This window comes from Typopeltis vanoorti, chromosome 22, assembly GCF_054136105.1.
Source record: "Typopeltis vanoorti isolate ZY-2024b chromosome 22, IOZ_Tvanoo_1.0, whole genome shotgun sequence".
NCBI classification, from domain to species: Eukaryota; Metazoa; Arthropoda; class Arachnida; order Uropygi; family Thelyphonidae; genus Typopeltis; species Typopeltis vanoorti.
In genome coordinates this window covers 20,283,715-20,296,738 of record NC_143570.1, presented here as the reverse complement: position 1 = coordinate 20,296,738, position 13,024 = coordinate 20,283,715, and the positions used below count along the sequence as shown (strand labels likewise).

At 35.1% G+C, this 13,024-nt stretch overlaps 1 protein-coding gene across 3 annotated transcripts in view; it reads left to right on the top strand.

Annotated features, from left to right (window-relative positions):
* Ate1 (arginyltransferase 1) overlaps positions 1 to 2,239 on the top strand; it is a 244,589-nt gene extending 242,350 nt beyond the window's left edge. For all 3 annotated transcript variants that reach the window (XM_090412357.1, XM_090412358.1, XM_090412356.1), the window contains exon 13: positions 1,758 to 2,239. In XM_090412357.1, the coding sequence (XP_090268483.1) occupies positions 1,758 to 1,933 (176 nt within the window). In that variant the 3' untranslated portion in view covers positions 1,934 to 2,239. The remainder of the gene's footprint in view (positions 1 to 1,757) is intronic.
* Positions 2,240 to 13,024: the final 10,785 nt, after the last annotated feature.

The following is a 13,024-nucleotide window of genomic DNA, read 5'->3' as shown; positions in this document are numbered from 1 at the left end:
TGTAAAAAATTTAAGGAACCATTTTATGTAGTGCAAGCCTATAGTACGAATGGTAAAAAAAACCCAGAAATGTAGCCTATTCTGCTACTTCCAAGATAACCTGAAAAAGAGTATAGTTTTAGCCACAGTAGCTAAATTGAAACACTGGTAAATTAAGAATTTATTCAGTGACATAAGGGATTCTTGTGATAATGGGTTACAGCCCAGGTATATATATAGCTTCAAAGCCAACTGAACTATGAATTGTCTTTGCCTATCACTGAGGCACTTAGCTGTAAATTCATTCTAGGTATTAACATTTCATCTGCATATCATTATTTGCCTAAACTTAACTTCAGGCTAATATGATAAGAGTAGGTAGTTCCTTACCCAACCATAGCAGTAGTATATGCTATTGTAAAATATTATACGTTGTTTGCGCCTTTGTAAATATATTTACAACTGTTTTAATTCTTTATTCAAAACTTATAACTTAACTCTAATTTACTTATTATACAGTCCTAACTCTGAGCTCTTAATACGTTGCTTGAATCAGTCTCTTATCTTTAATTCCCCCTTGTCTCAAGGCTGTAATTATGCTTCTTCACATGCACGAAACTTTATAACTAAGAAATTGCCTCTGGCTGGAGCCAATTTCTTTGTCTGAACTACTGGCGTTTTTTTTTTATATACAATTCTGAAAATTTATTTTGTTTATATCAACTACGCGATCAGGATTTGCAGATAGGAGTTGAATATCCTTCCAAAGAAAAATACTCAGCAAGGCATGGAACTTTCCTCTCTTATACTTAATACTAAACCTAGCAATGCAGAATTACTAATTTTCAGTCATGGCTACTTAACTCTCTAGGTCACACAGATTCGATTTTTATGAGCAGTGCATTGGTATGCAGGAATCAGGCAAATTATTTGACAAACAAAACAATTTATTCATGCTAATTGAATGTACATTAAAAGTTAACACTGAACACACAAATATTTCAGGCTCTCTACTTCTACAGCAAAATATGCTTGGAAATAAGTAATTCTCCTAAGTTAACAATTCTCTCTTAAATAACGAGTCTAAGGTACTAATTTACACAGAGCAAACTTACACATGCTAAACAATAGACAGGCTTAGCTAATAAACAATATTAAGCATATTAAATGTTCACCTTACATTAATTCTGTCCTATCTCTACAACTAAACAAATTAATTCAATGATTAGCTAAATGCCGTCAGTCCTCAAACAATATTAACTTGAAAACTTTAGAGTAATCTCTGTCACAATTTCTGCCTCTAGTAAAATACAATATATTAGACCTTACTTTGTATATAGTCATCTTGTCCACACTAGTAGATTCTTGAAATCACTATCCTCCATTATATTCCAATCTTGGCTACACATATGCCCCATGCTACACATATCAGTAATACTGTGGTATACCTAGTGTTCCTGATGATGACTTTAATATGAAGGTTGAAACATCAGATAATTAGTTTATTCTAAATTAATATTATTACTCCAACATGGTAGTAGTCTCCATAATCAATGAAAGAAAAGTAACATATAAATATGTAACAATTCAATGTAAAAGATTGTGTATGTAAATGAAAAGTTTCCAGAAACATTCTGTAATGAGGCTATTGTACTCAACCGTTCTTGTTTAGCAAAGATTCTGAACGGATTAATGTAAGTCTTATTCACATAATCTGCTTAACTAAGTTGTAAAAAATGATATGATATAATAATACTAAAAACATCTTAATCTTACAGGTGATGGTGAAGTGCATCTGAATGAAGTCATGATCCTATATCGAAGACAGGCTAATACTTATGACATATACCAGCTTCTTAATCCTAGTGCTAAAGAAGAAGAAGAAGTTATTAGAGAATATGCATCTCTTGTTGGCAGAAAATGTTATACTGAAATGCTACTTTATAGGTGCTGAACCATTTTTCCTCAGTGATAAAAACAACAACAACTGGAGAACAGATTCTGGAAGTTTAGACATATTTAAACATGCTCTAGTCTGTTATTATGGGAGAAGTAAAAAGTTTTGAATCTGTTGAAAGTTGAAATTTCTATCCAAATGAATAGATGGGAAAGCAGAATCATTTTGTGAAAGAATGAAGCTATTACATTTGTTGTGAATAAAAACTGCAGAGAATACCATGTGATATGTAATTTTTAAGATTATGGATATATTTTAAGCATTGTTAAAGTTTTGAATAAATATAAAATAATTTAAAAATGCTGCATGTGACTTTTGAATATGAAGCAATTCAATTTTGGAGGTTCACAAATCATTATTAAAAAAAAAACATTACTTTTATTCATAGTTTTGTAAAGTTATTATTATTATTATGTATCTGATATCTGTATTGTTTTGAAATAAAACTTAAAACGTACTATCAGAGTTACGAGACATCGATGGCATAGAAAGACATTCAAAATCGATCATAGATAACCGAAATTTAAGCAAGCTGAATTGATGGGTTTCGTATGGTAGTCATTTCACTCTTATTGTAGGGGACAAAGCATAATCTTAATCTGGTTTTCATTTTCTTCCACAGAAGTTAAATATTAAGATAGAGTAGTTCTTTTAATGGCAGTTGACTTCCATAATTTGGAGGACTTCAATAATTTCGATTTTCTGGTTTAAATCACTCTTCCTGTATATGCACTGATTACTTAAAATTTATAGATAGATAATTGTAATCCTTTTACTATCTGTGTAAATTATTTTAAAATACTTTGACTGTTTATGATATACACTGCTTTGAAAGAAATCAAGAAAAGTTAAAGAAGTCTTTGCCTCTAATTGGCAAGTGATCATGCAGTATTGGCATAGGAAGGGCAGCTAAGAACATGGAATTTTCACTTAAGGGATACACAGAACTATAAAGCTACCTCCTGAGTTTGTGAAATATATGTATCCCTTTTTAAGTGAAAATTCCACATCCTTAGCCCTCTTCCCATGCCAACACTGCATGATCACTTGCCATTTGGACGTAAAGTGGTATTGATTGTAGACCCTTGATGTTATCACCACATCCAACATTTTCACACCCTGAGTGTCTTTTTTTCCATCGCATACTATATTTGGTAATTAGCTCACAGTAGCTGCATAAATTGCATGTCTCATCCATGGGATTAGATGGGATATCCTGTGGAGGGGAGTACACTAATTGAATTCCATTCCTGTCTCTTCCTGCAGTGATTTTATGTGCATGATCAGAAAGACCCATTTCACCTAATTGTATGTTTACTGCATCATATGTAATCTTTTGCTAATTAACTGCTTCCTGTTTCACCTAAAAAAAAAATTTTTTTTAATTATCTAGAATACCCTGCCTTATCAGTATCATAAGTGAGACCATAATAATAATACAAAGCATTTTTTTAAATTAATAGAGCATTTGTTTTACTCATACAATCCCTTAGATAGGAATACTATTACCAAATATTTCTTTTAAAAAAAAAATGTATATGGCATAATGAATCTACTTGGGACTTCAAGCTAGTAAAGGAAAACTTGACAAGAGACAAATTGAGTGAAACAATCGCACTCTGGAGTTATTTTAAAAGCTAGCATTCCCACAGTAAATAAATTCTCTAATGCCTTTCACTCCTGAAAGGAGTGTAAATAGGCTGCATGTTAAACCTTAAGTGTTAAGAGGACATCATGTTGGAGATGTAATATAATAAGGACAGCACTGGGAAAGGATTATAAAAACTTAATTCTTGCAATATTTCATTTCAGGAAGTACAAACTAACCCTTGTAACACACACACAACAGTACTAAATGAAACGAGGATATAACACTAGTCCTGTATAGACAGATCTCCTCTATGGGGAATGTAGGTCAAGGTTGTAAATTGGGCTGGGGATTAGTGTTTCTCAAATTTTGAGAAGTTTCTTGCATCTATATTTATTTATTTAAATTTGGGTGATTTCTGAGGATAGCTGCAGATTCCAAAAACAGTCCTTTTCTAAATTTGCTATGATGGAGTATGGCATTTTTTTCCAGTTGATCCCACAAGTATAGTCCACAAGACCAGACTGACCATGTTTGTCTAAAGTATGCCAACCTTATATACTCCAGGTACTGCAAGAGGAGGGAGCTGATCTTTAGTGGAATGGAAACTTGCTACTGTTATCTGTTCCACTAAAGATCAGCTCCCTCCTCTGTCTTGCATACCATGCATTAGATACTACTCATAGGATCGACTGTAAAAAAAACCCACCATGCTTCATTGCAGCAAATTTAGAAAAAGACTGGTTTTGGAATCTGCAGATGCCCTCAGAAATCATCCAAATTTAAATAAATATGGATGCAAGAAACTTTGCAAAATTTGGGAGATATTAATCCTCAGAAATCCAAATTTATAACCTAGACCTCCAGACGCCCACAGAGAGCACTCCAGCTACATAGACCTAGTGTTATATCCACGTGTTTCATTTTATATTGTATTCTCTCTCTCGTGTGTGTGTGCACGTGCACGTGAGAGTTTATATTTCCTGAAGATGCCTTGCAATAGGTGAAAAATATTGGAAGAATTAAAATAGTTTATTTAATCCTTTCCCAGTAGGCAGAGCTCCTCCAATCCTAAATTTCTGGAAATCAGTTCGAAAGCTAGGCTACATCTTCAGCTATCAAGAATAGTTGAGCACATGGCTGAAAATGATTTTCAAAGCATTAGAGTGCAACAGACAACTGCCACTCTCATGACAGAAGCCAGGAGAGCATTATTCACCTGAGTGTATTGATCCATCTGTTAAAAAGGTGGTGATGAAGGAAGTTATAGGATAAGAATACTTGGTCTTGTTTGGAAACAGCCTCTTATTCTCTGGATATGCTGTCACAATTCTATTGAAACAATCCAGTTAAGTTGCAATATGTAATACGCCACGTTATACAAGAGCTATAATGACATGGTCTGAGGAAACTGGAGCAGGAAGGTTAGACTGCATCAGCAACATAGTTCCTGATGTGAACTCTGTAGAATGTACCTTAGGGAGTTCATATATCAAATTTGGGAAGCATATATATTTGATTTCACTACAGAACCAAAACTAAATGCCATTTTGACATGGGGAGGTGATATATCAAAATCCTTATGCCTGTTACCAAAATGAAATGGACACTGAATAGTAGCAACTAACAACAGAGATACAAAAAAGTTAGAGAAGTGCAATGAAATTAGGCATGACAGACATGAATGCAATAACAAAAATTGCAAAGACAACTGAATAAAGAATATTCGTTTTTAAGGGATTTTGACTGCATTCATGGTAAAAAGCAAAAACAAAGTTGTAAGGCAGTCTTATTACAAACACTAAAGGAAAACTCAAGCAAATAATTTTAGCAAAATGTTTAGCCTAAGCCAGTGGTTCCCAAGCTTTTTCAGTTCACAGCACCCAAAGTCAGAACATAGACCTATCTAACAGTTGCAGTGCGCATTTGGTTGGTTAAGGTTGGTTAAGTTAAAATAAATAACTAAATGAAACACTTATTTCAAATTCACAAACAATTTATGTAATTAAGTACATATTTTGAGCAATCAAATCATTGAATAAATAAATCTTAATTAGTGGGACTGGTTGAGCCTGCTGTTCACTGCACATCTCAAATCTTGGAATCAAACTGGACACAGCCACCCTCATTTTCTGTTCCACATTGATTTTCACATGGTACTTGCTAAAAGTGAAACAGATGTCCTTCCTATCATCGCATTATTATTATTATTATTGACACCCCCAGGGAGTCCAAAGATTCATCAAGGGAGGGCACGTACTCTACAACTCTGTCTCCACCACTCAATTCCATTGTAACTTAATACTATGTCCAAAAGTGGTATACAGTTTATCACACAATGGAAAAGACAACCACTCTGCTTACTGAAATCTTGTTGTTTTTTTTATTTAAAAAAAAAAATCAATGTCTAGCCTCTAGAGGCAAGATTCAAGGATTATACACACTGGATACTAATGTGCTATAAACTTTTCATGGATGGATTGTCAAAAAATGACAGAAGCTTAAAATAAGGAGTGGACATGCATCAACTTCTGAAGTTAGTGATTTTTTTTTTTGTAGAATAAACATCTGATAAGCTGAAGATTTAATGGTGTCGATTACAAAAAAAAAATTTGTTTTTTTAGGCCTTTTCTTATGGTTCCTGGAATATTCAATCTTTAGCACAGGTAAGTAGGATTTCTCCAGGAAATTTGTGTGTTGGGGAGGGGGGGTTAAAAACCTATCAAGAAAATCTACCAGAAAACACTAGAAATATAGTGTTAGAGACCATGAAATTGAAGCAATTGTTACCATCCTAAACTCACCAGATGTGTATGAAAATCAATGACAGCCTTGGACCAACTATCAGTGATAATAACTAAGAGGAGTTGGCTACCTAAAGTTACAACTAAAAAATATCTTTCATATTTTCTTTGGGAAATACAGCATATTAGCAGAGACAGATTTATTAAAGGTAAAATTAAATAGAGAATAGGTAGAAATATAATATTCTATGGTTTGGCAGCATGCCAAAGGAATTATTAAGGTATTTCAATGGAGTCAGAAGACTCATCACAGGAAACTCACAATAGCTATCATACCTCTCCTTGAACTCTCTCATTGTTGGGGGTTGGGATGAACTACTAATTTTGGCAATCAATTCAGTCATTCATTATTCATCATTCTCCAAACAAGAAATGTAATCCACACACTTTCACTAACACACTCTTACACAACACCTAGTTCTGTCATGTATTAAAAAATTTCTTTTGGGTCAATATTATACAATCCTGTTAATAACTTTTGTTTTTATCATATTCTCCTCTTTTCCACCTATGAACTAAATTTTGCAATCACACACCGTCAACCTATTCTGAAAAGGTGCATTGCACAGATCTGTTACCAGCGTTGTCATTCATTTCTGAATACTCTAGTACCTCTTGATCCCCAAGAAATCCAGGTGACCAAATCTGTGTACAGTAGTCAAGATGAGGCCAAATCATAGCCTTATAAAAAGGGATTACAACTTGCTTATCTTTACTTGTTAGCATGTTTTTTTCAGCCAAGTAATCCTTAACTATTTCATTTACTTTTGCAATATGCCCTCTGAACTTTAACTCTGTCCACCATTATCCCCAAGTCCCTAGCCTCAATTTCCTGCAATCCAGTAACATTAATGTTATATGCAGCATGTAATCTTTTCATCCCAAAGTGCATTAACCTTACATTTGCTGCATTAAATTAACAACCTTTGCCCACACCGCCAATTTATTTAAAATCATCCTAATATCACTGATTAACTACTGCTCTTCCCAGTTTTGCATCATCAACAAACAACTGAATATTCCACCCCTCCCAAATGTTTCCCTATATCATCAACATACAAATTAAGGAATAATGGCCCTAGTATAGAACCCTGAGCTTGCTACTCATCACTCTCATTCTCCTAGATTTGACTTCATATCGTCTTCTCTTCCGTCTAAGACGGGTTGAGTCTTCTCTATTCCTTGCTGTTCGAAAAAGTTCCTTATATGTTCTGCATCCCAAGATGTTCTTTATTAATTTCAGCCAGGTAATTCTTGGTCTTCCAGGTCTTCTTTTTTCAGTTGGAAAAGTATTGATTAGGACGTTAGGAAGTCTGTCTGCGTCCATGCATACAGTGTGTCTAAACCATCTCAGTTGTTGTTTTCTATTGTCTTTTTATACAATAGTTCTTGTCTGACTGTGATGTTTGTTTTCTTTTCTATCCAACTTGTTCTATTTAGTTTTCTTAAGCATTTCATTTCAAATGCCAGCAGTTTTTTCTCCTCTCTTTTTTTTTGACTGTCCACACTTCTGCCTCCATAGATGACTGTTGGTATAATTATTACTTCATATAATTTGATTTTGGCTTGCTTAGATATCTTGTTTGTTTTCCAGATTTTCTGTAATTTTCCCATGGTGGTCCATCCTATTGCTATTCTGTGTTCGATTGTTCTGAGTTCATCTATTGTTTCTGTTAGTTTTGATCCAAGGTATATGAAGGTGTCTACTTGTTCTATTTGTTTTCCGTTTAGGGTGGCTGAGATGGTAGTTCCGTTCCTCCCTATTTTCATCACTTTTGTCTTTTGTATATTTATTATCATGTCATGTGTTTTACAGGTTTCGTTTAGCTTGTTGATCAACTTTTGTAGTTCATTTGGGGTTCTTGCAAGAAGGATGAGATCATCTGCATATTTGATATTATTTATGTTTAAATCATTGACATTGATTCCAGGCTCATTGTCTATTGCCTTCTTTACAACTTCTTCTAGATATATGTTGAATAGGCATGGGGATAATGGGCATCCTTGCATTACTTCTTTTTGGATCTCTATGGGTTCTGTTGGGAGTGTGTCCTTTTTAATTATTGCATTTTTTTAGAGTAATATTTTATCAGAAACTGTATTATATATTTGTCTATTGCTTTTTCTAGTAGAATTTTAAGAAGGATTTCTCTGTTGATGTTATCGAAAGCTTGTTTAAAGTCCATAAAAACAATAATATAGTTCTTTATGGTCTTCCCACCTGAGCTCTGCTAGTTGGTGCAATGTGAAAATTTGGTCTATTGTTGAATAGTTTCCTTGGAAACCAGCTTGTTCTATGCATATCATTTCTTCATAGGTGTTTTTTCATCTATTTTGTATAATTCTTATGAATATTTTATAGGTGTGAGGGAGTAAATTGTTTGGTCTGTAATTTCTGCAGTCTCTTTTGTCTCCTTTCTTGTATATTGGGATGATCTTTCAGTTCTCCAGTCATCTGAGATCTCTCCTGTTTGTAGCATTTTATTGAATAGGGTTGTTAAATATTCTATTGATATGCTGCCTCCATATGACCACAGTTCAGTAAGGATAGTATCAATGCCTGGTGCTTTGTTTTTCATTTGTTTTATTGCATATCTAACTCCTTCTTGTAAAATTTTTGGGTGATCATTATTTTCTTCCATTGTTGGCATTGTAGTTTTGTTTCCTTGGTGGAAGATAGTCTTAAAATGGTTTGACCAGATTTTTCTTATATATTCAATATTCCCAGTTTCAGTCATCTGGTTGTTTATCATTGTTACTGCTTTTGCTGAGAATTCCTTTGTAATTTCTCTTACAGTATCATGGAAGACTTTTAGGTTGTTTTGTTGGTATGTTTCTTGGCATTTCTTAGCTTTTTCTTCTAACCATTTTTCTTTCGCTTTTTTGCATAGGTTATCAACTTTATTTTTTAGTGCTCTGTATTTTTCTCTATTCTCTTCATTGTTTTGTTGATTTACAAGTATCTTGGCCTCTCTTTTACGGTAGCTATGATTTCTTGGGTTATCCACTGTTTATTTTGGGTTTGGAACCTAGAGTGTCTTTTGCAATTGATAACACTGTTTCTTTTCCTTCTTCCCAGTATTTTCCGCTGTTCTGGAAGATGGAGGGTTTTAATTTCAAGCACATCTGTTCTAAAAATAGACTTCTGCTTGAGCTATCTTTTAGTTTTGATCAGTTGATGTTTTCTTCTTTTCTGATATTGTTTTTCCCGTTGAATTTTATCTTCACTTTGGCAGTTAATATTTCGTGGTCAGTGTCAAAATCAAAACTTCTTAATGTTCGTACATTATTTACTGATCTTTTCCATTATTTGTTTATGATGATATAGTCTACGCAGTTCTTTATATTACCATCTGGGGATGTCCATGTATATTTATTATTAGGGCATTGATAAAACAATGTGTTGTAATCATTAGATCGTTTGCTTTACAGAAGTGGAGTAATTGTTCTCCTCTGTCGTTAAGCTCTCCGTATCCAAATTTCTCCATCATATCTTTTTTGTCTGCTGCGAACTGTCCTATTTTAGCATTAAAATCTCCCATCACTATCATGAGTTCTCTATTTTTGGGATTATCTATTTCCTGTTGTAGTTCTTCATAGAAATTTTCTATTTCTTCCTCTGAATGGTTACTGTCTGGTGCATATATTTAGATTATTTTAATTGTTTGACCTTTTTCTTTTGTTTGAAGTTCGGCTGTGATTATTCTAGGAGACACTGGGTTTATTTCAATTACTGAGTGTGTAAGTTTCTTTTCAATTAATAATGCAACTCCTTCTCTGTGTATGTTATCTTTTCTTCTTGAGAAGTACAGTCTTCCTTCTGGTAAATCCATGAATCCATCTCTGCACCAATGTGTCTCTGATAAACCTAAAATACTCCATTTCAGTCTTAAATTTTCCTGGACTAATTGCAATTTTCCAGGTTAGTATAGTGATCTTATGTTGAGGGTGGCTACATGTTTCACATCCTTGGCTGACCACATTGCTGATTTCTCACCTACTCTATGTGGTCTTCAAGTAGATGCGTTGGTTGTCCCGTACGCAGTAGCACTATCTCAGTTTGTAGACTTTCTCCTGCTCATGAAAGTTACTGGCATAATAATGTAGCCAGCTTGCCATGCCTCTGCTTCATCCTTTGGTCCATGGCTCTTTATTCAGAGCAACCCATTTGGATTTCCCCCATCCACCACCTGGGGGACGCGCCTGGTAGAAGTGTGGTCTCCCCCAAGCTTCACCATATACTACTTTCAAATGTCTGTATGTCGGTTCCCTCCCCCCCAATCCATGCTACCAGCTTCATAATCCTTTCCTATTTGCTACACCTCTTGTAATAATTTTCCATGCAGTATTCTATCAAATAGCCAGCCTGACTGGCCGAGTGGTTAGCGTATCTGCTCTCCAGCCAAAAGGCTGCGGGTTCGAATCCCGCCGTGGGCATGGATGTTTGTCATTGTCTGTGGAAATATTAGTGGTGGTGGTCGATGGCGTTGGTGTAGTTACGGTCAGTTGGTGGATTGAGTGGTGGAGACAGAGTTGTAAAGCAGGTGCCCTTCCTCGATGAGTCTTTGGACTCCCTGGAGGTGTCAAATAATAATAATAATGAAATAACTTTGCAAAATTCAGCAGTATCACTGTTTAGCCATTTCCTTTATCTAATTCTGCTGTCACTATTATAAAATGTGAGTAAATTACTCAAGGCAGGACCTACTTTTACAAAGCCATACTGCCAACCACAGACTATTGTATTCCTACCTACTCACTATTTAATTTTACCTTTAACTAACTTTTCCGAGACTTTAGCTATCACTCCTGAGATATTAATTGGTCTGCGATTTGTTACTCCTGTCTTGGAGCCACCTTTATGCAATGGAACTAGCTTTCCCTCTTTTTACTGCCTTGGAACCTTGCCAAAGCTAAGACTATGATTGAAAACAACTTCAGAGGCAGTTATTCATATAATTAATCTTATAGAATCTACCAATTCTCTTGCATTTATGGTGCACATGAACTGATATGCCATCTACAGACTTCTGCTATATTCTACTGCTGTATTCAATATGCTGAGCTTCTCCTGTTCACCTTAATTCTGACATCATCTATAATACACCTTAGCAAAACGATCACTCAGTAACTCAACCATTTCTTTTGTTTCTAACACCTCCCTACCATCAGCAGTGAACGAAGTCATTCTTCATCTTACTCTCTACATAACAAAAGAAAAACTCTTGGATTTACTTTGACCTTCTTAGCTCATTTTTTTTCTCATAATCTTAGCTGGCCTTTTTATCGTACTAGTGACCCTTCTTGCCTGTACTCTGCACTGCTCATGAGTGTTAATTGGCTTTTTCTTTATATTCCCTAAAAGGTTTTTTTCCCCAGCTCTTGCTTTATATCTACTGCCACTTAACTCCCACTTGGTTTATTTTTCTGACTGTGGGAATGTAGTCAGATACTGACTCAAACAATCCTTGACCCATTTCCCTGCACTACTAATTTCTTCCTTATAGCCTCGAACTTTACAGTCTAAAAGGTAAGTAATTATATTTTGCTAGTATTTCACTAAGATTATTAATATTCAAAAAAACACTTATCTGTAAGCCATGTAGCTGTGCTACTAGTATGGGCCACACTAAAATATACATATTGTCTAATCCCATATTTTGAATAAGATTTTAAAAAATAAATCCTAACACCTTTTAATTCCCAAGAACACAATGCACAGCTTTAGCCAACCTTTTTTTTTTTTTTTTTTTTTTTTTTTTAAGTAAAAGGCGAACAGCCAGTCGCCTTCCCTCAAGTGTTCAGACAGCAAGCTCAAGTTATTAATGAATAACAAAGCTTTTCAGGAGAGTATAGCAGACAATCAATGTTTCCTCTAAGCTGTGCATGTGCACACTAGTCAAAAATGGGGTGCAGTCATTTTGATTGTATGAGGAATTTCTGGAAAGTAAGGTAACACATTTTTTCTTAATAATGGTGAAAAGGAATGAGATAAACCGCAATGGACAGATAGACCAGTTAATAATGTCCAAAAAAGACCAATGCAGTGTGGCATTACTGTCGCCTCCCTTCTAATTCCAGTTGCAAGATAGTGTCTACCGTGCGGGTGTGGTCCAAAACAGGCGGTGAAGTTATTTGTTTTTTTGCAAGCAAAAGTGGCTTTTGCCAAGTGACATTAGATGTGAACTGGTTGCTATGTATGGGGAAAAGGTGATGTCAAAGAAGCAGGTGTGTTTTGGGGGCAATGAATTTAAAGTAGGCTGTAGTGACACAGAAGAATTGGCATCAGGTGGGCAGGCCTTCATCGAGCAAAACATTTCGTGAATTAAGGACATCGTTCTTGAAGATTGGCGAGTGAAATTGCACAATTGGTGAACTTGAGTAAGTGGACTGTTTACAAAATTGTTTACGATATCCTTGGCTGCGCCCACTGAATGCCCTGACAACTGTCAGCAGAGCACAAAAGGCAACATGCATGTGGATGTCTGGAAAATCTGTTGCAATACAGCAACAAGCAAGGGTTTTCTCACTTGCCTGATTACAGGAGATAAAGCATAGGTTCATTGCTTTACTCAGAGAGCAAACAATGATCTCCATTATCTGAAATCATCCACAATTTCCTGTGCACAAAAAAAAAGTTCAAAACTGTCCAAAGAGTCATAGCCACAGTATTCTGGGATCACCAAGGTGTTCTTG